This window comes from Vicugna pacos, chromosome 27 (assembly GCF_048564905.1).
Source record: "Vicugna pacos chromosome 27, VicPac4, whole genome shotgun sequence".
NCBI lineage: Eukaryota > Metazoa > Chordata > Mammalia > Artiodactyla > Camelidae > Vicugna > Vicugna pacos.
The window spans coordinates 24,114,511-24,131,206 of record NC_133013.1 but is presented as its reverse complement, the minus strand read 5'-3'; the positions used below and the strand labels follow the sequence as shown (position 1 = coordinate 24,131,206).

The window sequence follows — 16,696 nt, the reverse complement described above, 5'->3', positions numbered from 1 at the left end:
CTGGGACATGGTGCTGTACACCAGAAATCAACACATTGTAACTGACTGTACTTCAATTAAAAAAAATTAAAACTGACCATTTAGGTGTGGACAAATGCTTGTCAAGTATGATTTTCATTTCAGTATAACTGATGTTGAGTACTACTGGTGATAACTAACCGACTCTACTGGTGATTTCAACCTAACTCTGATAATTATTTTTAGCCACAAATAGCAAGACCACATTTGCTACAACAGCAACTGACATGTGTCAAATGTACATTCAATTGTAATATTCTTTTATCAAAAAAAAGCAAAGAATATGCAGCAAGAACGTCATTTAACAGTGTTTTGGTAACATTCACTCCCCAAATATAGGAATGGATGAGGCAAGATAAAGTGTAATACAACAAAACCTCTGCTAAACTCAAAGTTTACCTGAAAGATTAAAGAAAAACAAACATATAGAAAGATAGGACATTTTGTTTTTAATCAGTCAAAAAAGAAAAGAATTCTGGACAATGTCAAATTCCACACACCATAATGCTATAGTTACACATTAAATATAATTACTATCTATACATATGCAAAAATATAAAGTTCTATTTCATACAGTAAAACCCTTTATAGAAACCATTTTAAAATTAAGCAGAACTTCTCAACATTAACATGTGAGGTATAAGTCCTTCTAAGGTTCCTTTAAAGGTTTTAAAACAAAATGCTAAATCTAAGAACAATGTCCTTCTGTCAGTTCCCAAATTAAATCTACTTAAAACAAAACAAAAATTGATAACTCAGTCACATACTACTTAAATAATATTGTTCAGGCATCTCTAAAATCCTCCATTTTTTCAAGTATGGAAACAGAACGCAAATATTCCACAATACAGGACTAAACAGATTGAATACTTTGTCATACGGCACAATATTGTTTCATTTCTTCAATATATTTTGAAATAAATATCAGGTTTTTGTTTTACTTTTCTTTAGAAGGCCAAAACCATAATGTACATTAAGATAATTCTGACTGTGGTAAGACTTAAGAGTGTAAAATAACATCAATACTTCATCACAAAAGTAAAGCTGGTAACAAACTATAAAAGGAGCTAATACTCTACTCAGATATACCCAGGGATTAAAGCTCATCGTGATAGAAATATTCATCATGAAGCTGTCTGCCATAATCCGTGGCTTCACTGGTAAGAAACAAGTCCTGGTTCTCCAGAATCTCTGCTTCAGAGAGCTTTCTGTCACTATTCAAATCCATTTCATCAATTAGATGAAGAGCCTTTAAAACAAAACAAGCAGGTGTCAAGTGTAATTAAGTATTTCAGGAAGATGGTCACATTTTAGTGCGGTTTGATTTGTCAGAACCATTGAGGTATGCCCAGTACTCATTACTGTCTAAGTATCTGAAAATATTAAACATTGTGACTGGGTCTGTCTACAGTGTTTCTGTAGTGTTACCTACAGAAAGCGTTACCTCCTTTCTTAATTTCTGCTGAGTTCTGCCTCCTTCCAACTCAAATCCAATGCAGGATATCTCAAAAGTTGAGCAAAATCAATATAATCCATTTTGAGCCCCTATACGTAAACACAAACTTTTTATCTGTTCACTGTACTATCAAATTAATACATGATGCAATCTTAACTTCCTTGTCTTCTTGACAACCTGAAACAATCTAAAGCAGATCATGTATTTAGATCAAGAAATAGCAATCTATTGATCCTAAATAAATAACTCCATTCTTTCTTTCTTTGGCTTAAAATTCTGACTTTCCTTTATTATCAATAGCACTAAGTTGGGGGTGAGACAGTTATTCCGCAACACTCACCTCTTCTTGTGCAATGCCCTGATTATTGGGTACCACCCAAGACAACAGCTCTTGGGGATCAAGCCTGCCATCGGCGTCTTTGTCATAATCATTCAGGAATCTATCTTTCTCAACAAGTATCCACTCTGGATCTTCATTTGCTGCTTAATATATTAAAAAACAAACAAACAACAACAACAAACAACAGCCCAAATATGCACACACAAGAATATCGCATTAATCCACTAAGAAGGCTGGTATAGCTCTAGAATAAAGGAAATTAATTTACAGCTTATCACATAAAGGAAGCCCAAAGAATTAGAACTACTTAACTGAAAAGTCCTGAAAGAAGTACCAACTCTATAGTAATTTTCAAAAGTGATACGTAAGTCTAAAGGACTCAGAGTTTTAAAATTATTGCATATTATCACAAACTAGTAACTTCGTTAACTGCAGCTACTTGTTCTGATACAGTTTTCCCAAGTATGAGCTGGGTAATGTTTTTATGTACATCATGTGACTAAAAGTTCCTGTGTGTTCTTATAAGGTAATGCCACCTATAATTTTAAAGTGACATTTACATTAAGTGACGCTTTTAAGCAACAATTTTGAAAAGACAGCTGCTTATAGGAAAGCTGCACATACACACTCCTCCAATTTCACTCAGTAAGCCACCTTCCAGTCTACACCAGTATTTACAGTATTTTATATTTTCTTCTCTTTTAAGATCTACACACAAAGGTGCAGAAGCCTGTTTAAAAATAACCTTTACTTCCTCACCCATTTGAATAGATAATTAAATTATATTTGTTTGAAAAGGAGGAAAAATGCTTGGATTTAGATGTGGAACTAAAAGCGAGCAAAGCGGCATTCTCAGGTAAGATATAAGGCCCTTTGCATCATTTGTATTTTATTTCACTTGGCAGAACAAGTAGGAATCAGGTCCAGTTCCTCCTGCTCCATTTTCCTCTGTCAAACAGAGCTCTCAATGGGCAAGACTGTCTTTCAATTTCTTTTTTTCTCCCCCTCCTTCCACACATCCCTAGGCTACTTACTCGGATCCCGTCTGTAGTCACCAAGAAATTCTTCCAAACTCACAAATCCATCACCATTTTTGTCGTGTTCTTCTAAAGCCTCTTGAATGACAAACTCCTATTGCATGTTCACACACAAAAAATTAGTCACAAAAAGTTCAATCCCACCACCTGAATCAACCCTACTACAGAACTTCTTTAGGAACAATCATCTTGGTTGTGCATACTGGCAAGATGATCTTTCAAGACATTGGAATTTAAAAGTAAGAATAAACCCCCAAATATTAAGCAGCTTTAAATTCAACACCCTTAAGCTTCTGCTACTGAAAACTCCTCTTCACCCTCCTGAACAACCTCAGTACTAACTCACACTCCTGTTTTCTGCGTATTACCTTCCTTCTGAAGAATGACGTATCTTAATACCTTTGTCTTTAATTCCCTTTCCCACCAATCTATCAACAACCCCAAAAGGACCCTTATATTAGATGTCTTTGCTTAGAACTGTTGTTCTACCCCCAGGCCTGGAATGGGTTAGTCCCCTGTAAAATCGCAACCTCCTTGCTTCCTCTTCTATCAAATCTAACCCCATCTACCCCAAACTGCCCCCAAATCTGTTCCTCACTCTTATTAAGGCTTCTTATCAACCAATCCTCTCTGACCCAAAGATCACACCTTTTCTAGTTATGCTTGACCCAAGATGACTGGTTTAATGGCCAGCTGCTTCAGTACTTCCCTTATTAATTCCTATATCCCTTTGTACCCTTTTCTTATGCCAATCCCCACCCTGTACATCAGGCCTGAATCACCTTCTCCTTTATTTCAGAATCATAAAGTCTAAATAAGAAAGATTAAAAAATAGAAACCTAGTCCTTGTAAATGAATTTTTTGCCATTTCAATGGGCTCACTACAACTAGGAAGTCTCTCTCTGCCTCGGTTTCCCTAACACAGACTGTACAGCTGTTTTTTGAAAACTCCACTTTCTTTGCGCCTTACCCCAACTCTCTCCAACATTCTCTTGGCAAAGACCCTCCTATTCTTCTAAACGTGGTACGGGTGTTCTGAAATGCTGCCTTGTTTTCCAGCATTGAATCCTCCGACCTTTACCTTTATTTTTATGCCTCTTCCTCTCATCCTTCTCCTTGATCTCAGGAGTTAAAGCTCCTTCTCCCTCTTCTCCAGGGTGAAGCCCTCAGCTGTCTTCCTAGATCTCTTACTCTCCCATTTCCTGAGTGCTTTATTTCACTCTTAACTCCAGCCTTTCCCAAGGCTGCAGTCTCTTCTCTAACGGCTCCTTCTTCTATGCCTTTAAATACATTCAAGTCCCCACGACTTTGCTGCACTCTCTAACTACATCCTGGTTTCTTCTCCTCCATAGGTTACTTCTACTGCTCTCATTTCTTCATACCTGCTACCGCCCAAATATCTTTCAATCTGGATTCCAGCATCACAACTAGAATGAAATATATTCTCAAAAGTCTCCAAATCTAATCAAGTCCAGGGGCTTTATCTACACCTGTATGAAATAATACTTAATCTCCTGAAATTACAATCTGGTATTTCATGTGTATGAGCATGTGTGTATATAGGATTCTTCTGGAAAAGAGCACATTGTTTGCATCACATTTTCAAAGAACTCTGTGCTCCAATAAAAGAATCACTGATCAAAATGATTATGCCTCCATTCAAGTAATCCTCTTGGAAAACAACAGACTTATTTCAATAATGTTGCCTTGGTTAAAATAATTTTTGTAACTACATGAATGAAAATGTCTTTGTAGAATCACATAGTTGATCTTGTACCCCTGCCTTTTCCTATATCAAATACAACATTAAAGGAAAAAGAAATACACAAAAACAACTGAGGAAAACAGGAATTAGTGAAGCTGCTCTGAATGAGATGCCACTTTATGATCACACATCTCATACGCTGCCATCAACTCCAAATCAGCGTGAAGAGCATTGCTCCCCGTCCTGACATACCCCATTCTGCAATGGCACCACCTCTGCATCACTGCTACCCAAGCCCCAAACTTCACAGTCATCTCTGACTCTTGCCCCTTCCCTTCTTGTGCTTCGTCAGTCAACATTCCTGTTTATGCTTTCTTCAAAATATTGCTCAAGGCTATTTAATTCCAATGCCAACCTTGCATTCCAGGGCCGTAACCACAATGCCTAAATCACCTCATTGCTTTCACTGGTCATCTCCCTCCTTGCTTTTCAGTTCTTCCTTATTCCTCAGAGAATCAAGATCCAACATCCTCTGCCCACCATGCTAGGGCCCAATTAACTTGTCTTAACTTAGTTTTGGCACTTATAACAAATTGTGCCCAGCAATGTTCTTGAACTAGGTCATGTATTTCATGCCAAGTGAGAAATCAGAACCCTCACAATCAGAAGCAAGAGAAGTGGTACTAATGTTGGCGTCGTGCCACTGAGCTATAGAGAAAAACCAACCTGCAGCCTTGCCGTCAAGGCAGCAGCATCTGGCGGACCCATTAAACAAAAAACTCCTTCTTTCCTCCCTGAAATATCCAGGGAACCAGGCCACACAGCTGGAGGCTGATGCCAGGCAACAGACCTCACCATAAATGTTCAGTCTATTTCTTAAAAGCTATTTTTTATATTAATCTTTACCCTCCAATATGATAGTTTCTGCTCTCAAGAAGCTTAACAAGTCATAGCAGGGACTTAATGTTGAGTTAAACCTAGAGCACAACAAAATTTTGAAGAGCTGATACTTCTGTTAAGTACTAAACAGAAGAGAGGACTCGTTATGCGTAAAGTTGCAAAAACATTATTAGTCGTTAGCAGCTGGACCCTCCGTCCCACCCCCTACGCCTCATGAAAAGTGATCCAAGTGGGATACGTTTTCCCAGAACAAAAGTTTTTACAAGCGATTTTGTAAACTAAATAGGAAGTTCTGTTACTAATATTGAAAAACCAGTGAAATGTCTGAAAGCTACAAAAGGACAAGGAAGGCACTGAAGATAATGTGGTTTATGAAAGAGAAGCTAACATGCTGCAGAGATTAAAAAAACGTTCCTTACCTTCTACTTCCCATAAGCACCCCCGCCTCACCAGAACAACTCCTGCTTCCCACTCCTGATCTTAAGCCGGGAAAAGTTTGGGTCTTCCTTTCTCACCAAATTCTGTTTGCTATACAATTCATTTTCATTACTTTGTAAAAGCAAGTTTTAAAGTTCTGGTCACTCAATAATGATCTGGAAATTTTTCTTCCTTACCGTCATATAATCGACTTCTTCAGGGTGCTCAAAAGCAATGAACTCTTCGAGATTCAAACCAGGATCTGAATCCTGGTTAGCTTTTTCAAATCGCTTCTTGTCCTTTAAATGAAGCTTTGAAAATTAAATATTGAACATGTTTAAAGGTCTCATCCATACCATAACATCATTAAAATATTTTTTAAAATTCAAATTACGTGAAATCTAAAGTACATTTACATCCATGATCATATTTTATCTTCACATCATGCCTCTGAAGGTAAGCTGGGCAAATAACAACATTTATTAGAAGCCAGATAGAGACATAGACTCTAGAGTCAGCGAGACGCAGATCTGAATTCCAGCAGTGCCACTTACTGGCTTGTTATTTAGGGCAAATTTTTTAACCTCTCTGTAGCCCAACTATACAATTGGGATAATCTGACACCAAAAGCAACAGAAGCAAAAGTAAACAAGTTAGGCTACATCAAAACTAAAAGGCTTCTGCTCAACAAAGGAAACAATCAACAGAATGAGAGCCACTGAATGGGAGAAAATATTTGCAAATCATGTATCTGATAAGAAATTAATATCCCCAAAATATACAGAACTCAAACAACTCAGTAGCAAAAAAAAATAAAAAACAAATAGTCTGACTAAAAAAATGGGCAGATCTGAATAGACATTTTCCAAAGAAGACATACAGATGGCCAACAGTTATATGAAAAGATGCTGAACATCATAAACCATCAGGGGAATGCATATTAAAATTACAATGAGCTATCATCTGACACCTGGCTGTTTGAAAAAAGAGACAAGAAATAATGAGTGTTGGTAAGGACATGGAGAAAAGGAAACCTTTGTACAATTTTGGTATGTACATTGTAAATTGTACATACCAAATGTACATTGATGCAGCCACTATGGAAGACAGTATGGAGATTCCTCCAAAATTAAAAATGGAGCTATCATCTCATCAAGCAATCCCACTTCTGGGTATTTATCCAAAGAAAATGAAAACACTAACTCAACTAACCCAAAAGATATATGAACTATATATGTTCACTGCAGCACTATTTAAAATAGCCAACACATGGAAACGACCTATATCCACTGATGGATAAACGGATAAAGAAATTATGGTATATATAAAGTGGAATATTATTCAGCCATAAAGAGTAAAATCTTGCCATTTGAGACAACATGAAGGAAACTCAAGGGCATTGTGCTAAGTGAAATAAGTCAGAGAAATACAAATATTGTATGATCTCTTATATGTGGAATTTAAAAACAAACGAACAAACCAGCCCCCAAATAAAGCTCAAGGAAACAGAGAACAGACTGGTGGTTGCCAAAGGTTTGGGGGGGTGGGGTGGGGAGGTGAAAGAAATGGGTTAACTTTTTTTTTTAGTTCAAATAAATTGAATAATTTATAATAAAATAAATAAGAAAAAATTTCTATTAAGCAATTGGGATGAGAATTCCTATCAAGCAATGAGTAAACCTTAAGTGTTAGGAATTTAATAAATGACATACTATTATTGACAGAAAAATTGAGATTAAAATGATTTATTGAAAGAGATGTCAGAAATATAGCTAAAATATGTACTAGCTTCTTTTAACAACCTCAATACTTTTTTGAATGCTCCAAAAGCAATACATTTAGAGTATGTATTAATTCTTGGTATATCTATTTCTAATTGTTTCTGGTCTTCAAAGTTACTTTTCAAAAATATATTAACAGGTTTCAAAAAGTAGTCTTCTTATAGAATACTTTTGGTAAATGTACATATTTGGAAGTCTACTCTTTGTAGGATCTTTATAGTGCTAATTTTATATGTCCAGATAAAATGCATCAAAGGCCGAAGTTAAACACTCCCCTTTCTGCTTCCTCAAGCCCATCTTCCTAATTCCTCCCCCCAAGTACATTCTAGCAGGAAATCAAGAAGTAGCAGCTATTAGGGACAAAGCAGCTTTTAATGAATTTCTCAAAGGTAATTCTGTAATCAAGAGCCTTGGAAGCCAATAGTGGCATATTGCTAGTCCTACATAAATTCTATTTTGAAAATTTCTGGGAATAACTTTCCTTTCCATAAACTGATGTGTATTAAATTGCACATTAAAAAAACATAATTTCATATATTTTAGAAGCTTTTAATTGATGTGTTTCACTGTTGAAAAGAAATGCTCTTTTTAGATTTTTAGAATAATAGAGGTTAGACAGCAATCATTTGCCAAAACACTAGTTCTTTTACGACGATGACTGGTTTACACTGGAGAGGCTCCCTTCCTTCCCCAACGAATCTGTCTTTCAAACATCCAGATTCCACTAGCCAGTTATGGTCACTGAAATCATGACAGGGAAAAAAACCCCAAAACAAAAAACAACTTGTTTCCAAATAGCTGCTTTTAACTTAATGTTTCATAATTTTAAGTACACCAAATAATTAAATAGATGAAATAATTTACATGTTGTATTCAGGTTTAACGGGGGGAGGGGGTGATGAGGAGTAGAAAAACAAGAACTTGAGATACTTTGTCAAGTCAATCAAGCTCTTTCTGAATAAATCACTATTCAAAATACTAAGTACTTAGATCTCCTTATGAAAGAACCCTTCAATTTGGAGCAAAAAGGTCCATGTTTCAGCAGAGGGAGCTGAATTTGGCCAAATTTGCCTATGGAAAGAAAGGATCTCTTTCAACAGCTGAGATTTCTTAAAAAAAAAAAATTCTGGTTTACATTTCTAAGATTTTTTTTAAATAAAATGAAATAAAGTGATTTTCAAAAGTGGTTTTATTCATGGTCATTTGAAGAACACAATTTAAGAGCGACTCATATTAAAGAAGCCAAGACACAGAAAGACTGTTTTTCCAAAGTGGCAAATTTCTAAAAGATAACAACAAAAAAGACTGTTCGTTTCATAAAACCTCAACAATTTTTTTCCTTCTGTATAAAAACCTTGTGTGCTAGTGGAGGGTAGACAGTGCTACACACAGTAAGTAAAAAGACAGAAACTATCAGAATCATTTATTTTTGTATTGTAATAGAAGCTTGTGAAGAACAAAACTGCCATCTTTTGGTAGACTAAAGATTTTACATGAGAAAATATATAACCCGTGATACCAGAACAAAAGTCTAGGTCTTAAAAATTCTGATTAGCTACACGCAAGATTGTATCTTACATAAATAAACATTGCTTGCACATGCACATTTAGCAGCTGGCTTTAGAAGTTAGAGCAATTGAGCTTTTGCCAGGTAGGTCCTCAAACTTTAATTATACTACTTATAAGTGCTGACTGTACTTGTTCATTAGATCATAAAGAAACACTTTTTCAGGCATTTCACAGCCTGAGAGGGTCATTATTCCAGGTCATCACTATTCTCTCTATGAAAACGTTAAACATAAGATAAAATTCAGGTATCAAATTGATTTTTGTTTTTTCATGGGCTTCCATAGAGGAACATTTTATTTTATTTAGATATCCAGTTACTTTGTATGATTCTTTCATTTATGGTAAAATGTTTAATCTGTAACTTTGATTAAGACTGATTGATTCTTCATCCTTGATTTTTTATTTTGAAGAATAATGCAACTGCTTCTGGGTTCATCTTTACACTCCACACCCACCTTTAGTGGGTTTTATATATATATAATTCTAATCAAGTATTATTAATAGAGCTTCACGCAGAGACATATTCCTGTGTTGTCAAAGAATAACCAATTGGACTTCCATTGAGAAGTGTTCATTTTAGGGAGCCATCAATTCCTTTAGGCTATCAAGGTCCATATAATTCATTTTTTAAAAGTAGAGTCTTATAATCAACATGTACTGAGTACTTGGATGGGGAACATAGCATTAGAACCAGACATCTTTTCAAAGAAAAACTGTTTATAAACAGTTTGTATTAAATGAGTCATGTATGTCTTCAAAGTGAAGATTTTCTTCTCAACACCATCATGCATTATTACACCACAACCCCCACCCCTACCCCTGGAAGAATATAGATTTCAAAAACCACACACACGTTTATTATTTTTTGATGGGATCGTAATTATATCTTTTGAGTGCCAAAAGGGAAAAAAAAATTCTAGTAAGATTTTAAAGGACTGTATTTAGCTTCTGTGTTGTTCACTGGCAGGGAAGTCAGAACATCATACCACGGTTTGTTTTTAGAAAAGTCTCAAAATTCATATGATGCTCTTAAGGTGAGTTAATTCCTATAGTATAGGAGAATAACTAGTAGACAGACAAATCCTAAATCTCATTATCATCATTTGTTTTCTTTTTAGCACTAAACAGTGAAAAGACTGATTTATATTCTTTTCAGTCTGCTTTAAGACCCAATAAGGAGAAAAAAAGGAAAACAAGGTATGTTTTTTCCCTATAAATTAAATACCAACTAATCTAAAGCTGATATAGTTATCAAATGCCTAAACAACTTTTAAAAGCTGAACGTATGTAAATTTTAAACGTATGTGAAGTTTGCAACAAAGTGTTTGGTTTCATTTTTCCACATATATAAAACTCTTTTTAAAAAAAGTCTTAAAGAGTTCCTACTGGGGTGGTGGGTGGGAAGAGATAGACTGGGATTTCAAAATTGTAGAATAGATAAACAAGATTATACTGTATAGCACAGGGAAATATATACAAGATCTTATGGTAGCTCACAGAGAAAAGAATGTGACAATGAATGTATATATGTTCATGTATAATTGAAAGATTGTGCTCTATACTGGGATGACACAACACTGTAAAATTATTATAAATCAATAAAAAAAGTTAAAAAAAAGAGTTCCTACTAATTACTAAATACAAAGTCTTTAGAAGTTCCTATTAATTCCTAAATACCATTTTCCTCAACTCTGCTTAAGAAATATACTTCAAAAAATTAAACCATGAGCTACAACAGAACTCATAGTGATACTGAATCCTCAAAAATAAATTATTTTGAACAGTGCAGCCACTAAGGTAGACAGTATTGCCATTCTTCAAAAAGTTAAAAACAGAATCACTATATGATCTAGCAATTCCATTTCCAAAGAATTAAAGGCAAGGTATCTAAGAGACATGTGTGCACCCATGTTCATAGCAGCATTACGCACAACAGCCAAAAAGCTGCAACCCACTGTCCACTGATCGATGAGTGGATAAACAAAATGTGATACAAAATACAATGGAATTTTATTGTCTTTAAAAGGAAATTCTGACACATACTACAACATGGATGAACACTGAGAACGGTAAGTGAAATAAGCTAGTCACAAGAAAACAAATACTATATGGTTCCACTTATATGAGGTACCCAGAGTAGCTGAATTCAGAGACAGAGAAAGTAGAGCAGTGGTTGCCAGGGGCTGGGTCAAGGGGAAATGAGGTGTTGTTTAATGGGTTTAGTTTCAGTTTTGCAAAAGGAAAGGAATTCTGGAGACTGGTTGCCTAACAATGTGAATGTACTAGACAATATTGAACTGTACACTTAAAAATGGTCAAAATGGTAAATTTTGTTAGGTGTATTTCACCACAACTTAAAAAAAACTCTGAAGTGTTATTTTATATAAAATTCTGTGCTTAAAAATGGGATTGGGCCTCTATAGTCTTAATAAATGATATAAAATCGATTGTTCAGTAATATAAAAAATAAAATATTGATACATATTCAACATGCACTAAAAAAGCAACTCTGGAAAGGAGGACAAATGATGCAGCCGAGAAACACAGATGCAAGGATAACTGAGGCGGTCCACAGCAAGAGTCCTAAATCTGGCCAGAAAGGAAACCATCAAGATGACCACTGGAGTGGAACTGGTGATTGCCCAGAGAACAAGGCAATCCAGTCTATGACCTCAGACCCTCTTGTGCTCATTCATAAAGGCAGGTAAAGCAAACTGATGTGATCAAAAGGAACAGCTGGTGCACGGTACTCACCTGCCTAAAAGACTCCTCCTCTGCATCATCCAGGGCAGTGTTCTCATCAAAGTCGATCACACGGTCGTACATCTGAATGTTGTATTCATCCCATGACACACTACCATCACTGTTTTTATCATATTCGACAAATTGCTGTTTCGCTTCTTGCATAGCATAATGTTTAAAAGACATTTGAATCCATGAACTGAGTTCACCTATGAGAATTTCCCAGAACACAATGAATGTGACAGTAACTGTGATACCTAAGAGGAGTGAGGATTTCTAAGCTTTCTCTAAAAGAAAAAAAAAAAAAACTTTAGTGTTTACAAATAGTGAGTGAGAACTGGCCTAGCTGTATTCAAAGACATAGGAGACGATGGGGAGGGCTTTCTGGAGTCTAAGAATGTTAGAGTATGTGATTATACAGAATGTAGTATGTTTTGTTTACTGAGGTATTCCAAATGCCTAGAAAACACCTGGATCAACAAGTATTTATTAAATAAACTACCAATTGGCCAAAATAGCACTTGATTTTTTAAAAATGTTACCCCAAAAATTGTAGATAACTTTTGCTATCACAGACCTCTCAGGAAGCAAGAATATTTTAATAACAACCCATTTACTTTAATATGTATTGGAAAAAATAATGTTCTTCATTTATGAAAGTAATATAAAGTTTACCTTTAAAATACATTTTACATGGAGTTGAATCAAGACTGTGTTAAGGAAATAACAGATACATAAGTATTGCCTAAATTGTGAAAAGTATTCAAGTGACTGAAGTTTGAGAAACATTGTTACAGTACATTTCTTTCAACGATGTCATAAAACATGTGTAGGAAATTTTAACAAAGTTATGGTTAGCAATTATGATTTATGCCCTTCTTGTAACACCTATCTGTCTTAACTGGGTGAAGACATAGGGTAAAAATTTCTAAACCTCAAATGTCCACTTTCAGGTCAACTTTTAAAAGTCTATTCATAGAGATATTTACTGTACTGCATTATAGAAAAAAGGGGGTAGGGGAGGAAAAATATGAATATTTGCAAGGATAGCAAGAATATACCGTTTGGTTTAAAGATAATACACCATTTGGTTTAAAGAGTGTTACTCCTCTGTTGGTTTGGGGGAGGTAAGGTGAATAGAAAAGTAAAGACACATTGTCTTGAAACGACAGAAATAAGGACAGAGTAATTATGGGAACCAGGTGTTGAACACTTACTATATATCAAATCCTCTACGTACGTTGTCCCTACTCTTTAAAACAAGGCAATTATAATCACTGTTTTACAGTTCAGGAAGGAAATTGAGGCTTGAAATTGAGGACTCACAGCTAGTAAGTAGCAGAGTCCAGATTCAAACCTATGTTTGGCTTCAAAGCCCAAACTCCTTCCACGGAACTTTGCTATCTCTTAAGAACCTGAGTCAAGTCCTGGTCCTCAAAGTGCAAACAAGCAAAATTCCCTGAGAATCCTCAAGCAGAATGATCATCATGGCATAAGGGAATACCAGAAACAGGCGTTCACACTTCAGCTCCAGAAACCAGACCAGGAAACAGGGGTTCACACCTCAGCTCTGCCATAAAGGGTAAGTTTACCCTCTCAAGGTTTTGTTTTCTCATCTGTAAAATGAAGATTTGGACTAAGTTCCTCCTACATTTTTTAAAATGTACACTATTAAATATTTGAACATATGTAGGCCCTTACAGACAGGTACCATCAAGCCTTCCAAATCAACTTGTTTTGTATGCTTTCTAGTGTAACCAAAGATGGACCTATTCTTACAGGGTAATTAGTCTAAAGGTTCTATTGTTTAAGTAGAAGGAACAAAACCTCAATATTCCTGAGGACATCAATGTGAATACTTTATTGACAATACATTCAAAATTTACCAATCAGCTTGTAATTCTCTCTACAGCAACTTCATTCTTTAGATGCCAAGCAGCATTTAATTAAGAGTTATAGCAAAACAGCTTCTGAATTTTTGTTGAGGTTCAACTTGGAAAGTTGATGAATTCATCACATGAATTAAGAGATGAGGAGAGGTAGCTGCAGCAATTAATTTAGAATACTGTTTTAATAATCTGTGTATTTCATTTCTGACTCTAGAACCTACCTCAGAGCACTCAGATTTTTTATTTTAAGTGAAGGATATTAAAGACTGAATTAAGAGCAGAAAATATAGATTCTAGTCCTGGCTTTGCCACTATCTGAGCAAGGAACTTATGCCTCTGAGCTTCAGTTTCTTAACTGCTATAAAGAGAGGTGGATATAATGATTCTAAGGCCCCTGTCAGCTATAATCATTTGTGATAAACATAATTCACATGCAACAGGTCTTTTTCTACTTGCTTATAAAAAGAAACAAGTTCTTAAGATTCTAATGAAGTATGTATCAAAAGAGTAATACACCGCTTAATGCCTTAAGATTTTTAGCATGTTTCTCTAAAATGAATCACATTGTTGACACCGATAAAAAGGCGTTGTGAGGAACAGGGCGCTTGCTCCAGGTATGACTTGCACATACCGTATAGGTCAATGATCTCTATATATTACGGAGAAAGCACTGAATGTTACTTGGTATCCCATGTCTGAAGATTTCCAGGTATAAAACCTACTCGTCATGTCCTTTTTTCCCTCTCCAGAGTACCTCTAATTGGCTGGAATACGAGCAATCTACACTCAACAGACACCCTGCTTAAATGTTTGTATTTCTGTCTCCTACAAAGAGATGTCTCTATTGTTAGTTGTGTAGGACGTCCTTACTTTCGGTGAGAAAGCCATCTGAGTCCAAGTCAATTTTCTTTATGATTGACTTCAGTCTTTTGTGTTGCTCTTCGGGGGTGAGTTTAACATATTCATCGACTTCTTCCTTTGGGGGATAAGCGATACACAGGGGGGTCAAGCATTACTATCAGGAGGGCAAAATGGTGGAGAAAAATAGAGCTACCAGAAGCCTCTCTTGCCGAGGAGTTTTGGGGTGACCCACACCTGCTCTCTAAGGCCCCTGCCCCCTATACACCGTCAGTGATTCTACCCCTTTCAGGGCTGGTAGAAGGGATCCAGCTTCCGGGCCGCGCTATTTTCTCAGGCTTAGAGCCCCTGGGGTCCCCCAAAGAGTGAGCGGCGCCCCGCCCGGCCCCCATTGTCAGGCTGCCCCGGCCAGGCCTCGCCCGGCCGCCCCCTTTGTCCCGGGACAAAGCCCGCGGCAGCCGCTGTGCAGGCCTGGCCGTCCCAGCCCCCGGCCTGGCCGCCTCACCTGGCCGCCCAGCAGCGCCTCCCGGTCGAAGTCAGCGCGGTGCTCGCCCGGCGGGTAGTGCAGCTCCTCGGCCTCCCCGGCGCCAGCTACCGCGGCGCACAGCAGCAGCAGCCCCAGCGTGGCGGGCCTCGGGCCCAGCCGCATCGCGCCGGCCGGCCGCGGACACACAGAGCGGAGAGGAGGGAGGCGGGCGGGGGCCCGGGCCGGCTACACGCTCCGGGGGCGGCTGCAGAGAGGCGGCGCGGCGCACGAGGGGAGGGGGAAACGGAACGCGGAGGGGGCGGTGGCTGCCGTTCCGGCGCGCTAATAGGACGAGGCCCGAGCAACAACTGCGGCGGTGCAGAAAGCCGGGCCGAGGCCTATATAGCCCCGTAGGAGGTGGGGGGAGGGGCTCCAGGCCGCGCCGCTGATTGGGCCGCGCGGCTCTGGGGGCGGGCCGCGGTGATGTGGTCTGCTGCTCGCCCGGAGGCTCCGGGAGGCTGGTGGTGGCGGCCGGGAGCGGAGACCCCTGCGGACGCCTTTCCTAGCGCCACGACACCCTCCCAAAAACACGCCCCCGCCTTACTGCCGCCCTGTCTCTTTCCGTCAGCCTCGTTCCTGCCAGAAGCTCCCTGTCCACTGCATGTGTCCGTCCCGGCTTCCATCCATGAGAAAGGCTGGAGATTTGGGTGAAGATACTCCAGTACCCAGGAAAACTTTGCCTTGAGAAACCAACCAACAGTATCCATTTCCCAGTCTTCAATGGATCGCTACTTATTTATTTCACCAGAGCAGGACGAACGGACCCAGGTACCAAAGCCAGATATTTGTATCTGATGCTCAATTTCGTGACTTACAAATTTTATGACCTTCACCAAGTTACTTAGCCTTCGAAAACCTGTTTGCTCACTTATAAAATGGACATAGTAATAAGACTACCTTAAAGAATCGTGAGGATTAAATTTAATATACATCTAGAACAGTAGCTGCCACATGTGGTAAAGTGTTCAGTAAATGTAAACTTACATGAAAGTAGAAAAGCAAAAGATAATTGCCCAGAAGGAATAGCTTAGTAAGTACCTAGGAAAACTTCTGCAGTTCCTATTCCCTGTCTGTCTACAAGTCTGTGTGATTTCTGCACCTCATCCCGAGCACACTAAACTTAAAGAAATTTGTAGGCTGCTACTTGAGCCCTGTTCTGTCGTTGATTGCTCCACTTAGTTTCAGGCCTCTTCACACAGAGGAAGAGGCTTTCTGGGTCCTCTTTCACTTCTCACAGCTAATATTTGGCTTGGGTGCAAGAATTCTGTTCCAAACTGAAAAAACTGAGTGGGCTCAAATCCGACAAAATTCCTGGGTCAGGTTGGAATTTTATTTTATTTTTTAAAATCAGAGACCATTGAAAACTTTACAAAGAGTATGTTCAATAGAAACTTTCCAGTGTTACAAAGATCAACACAGACTGAAGTTTTAAGTTTCAGAGTATAAGTATAGGTAGCA

At 37.9% G+C, this 16,696-nt stretch overlaps 2 protein-coding genes across 3 annotated transcripts in view; one reads left to right on the top strand and one right to left on the bottom strand.

Annotated features, from left to right (window-relative positions):
* Window positions 1-444: 444 nt before the first annotated feature.
* On the bottom strand, window positions 445-15,582 carry RCN2 (reticulocalbin 2). Of its 2 annotated transcripts, none has more exons than XM_006208769.3 (7): window positions 15,218-15,582; window positions 14,725-14,830; window positions 11,978-12,174; window positions 6,071-6,184; window positions 2,849-2,945; window positions 1,815-1,957; window positions 445-1,267 (listed from the first exon to the last, which is right to left on the bottom strand). In XM_006208769.3, the coding sequence occupies exons 1-7, from the start codon at window positions 15,359-15,361 to the stop codon at window positions 1,115-1,117; spliced, it is 954 nt and encodes a 317-aa protein (XP_006208831.2). In that variant the 5' UTR covers window positions 15,362-15,582; the 3' UTR covers window positions 445-1,114. The 2 variants fall into 2 exon arrangements, with proteins under 2 accessions (XP_006208831.2, XP_031547578.1); XM_031691718.2 differs by having other exon boundaries at window positions 1,815-1,954; window positions 15,218-15,547.
* A 111-nt stretch (window positions 15,583-15,693) lies between these two features.
* The window catches only part of SCAPER (S-phase cyclin A associated protein in the ER), a 269,359-nt gene continuing 268,356 nt past the window's right edge, over window positions 15,694-16,696 (top strand). Inside the window, exon 1 of the mRNA XM_031691717.2 lies at window positions 15,694-16,006. The gene's annotated coding sequence lies outside the window, so the exon portion shown is untranslated. The remainder of the gene's footprint in view (window positions 16,007-16,696) is intronic.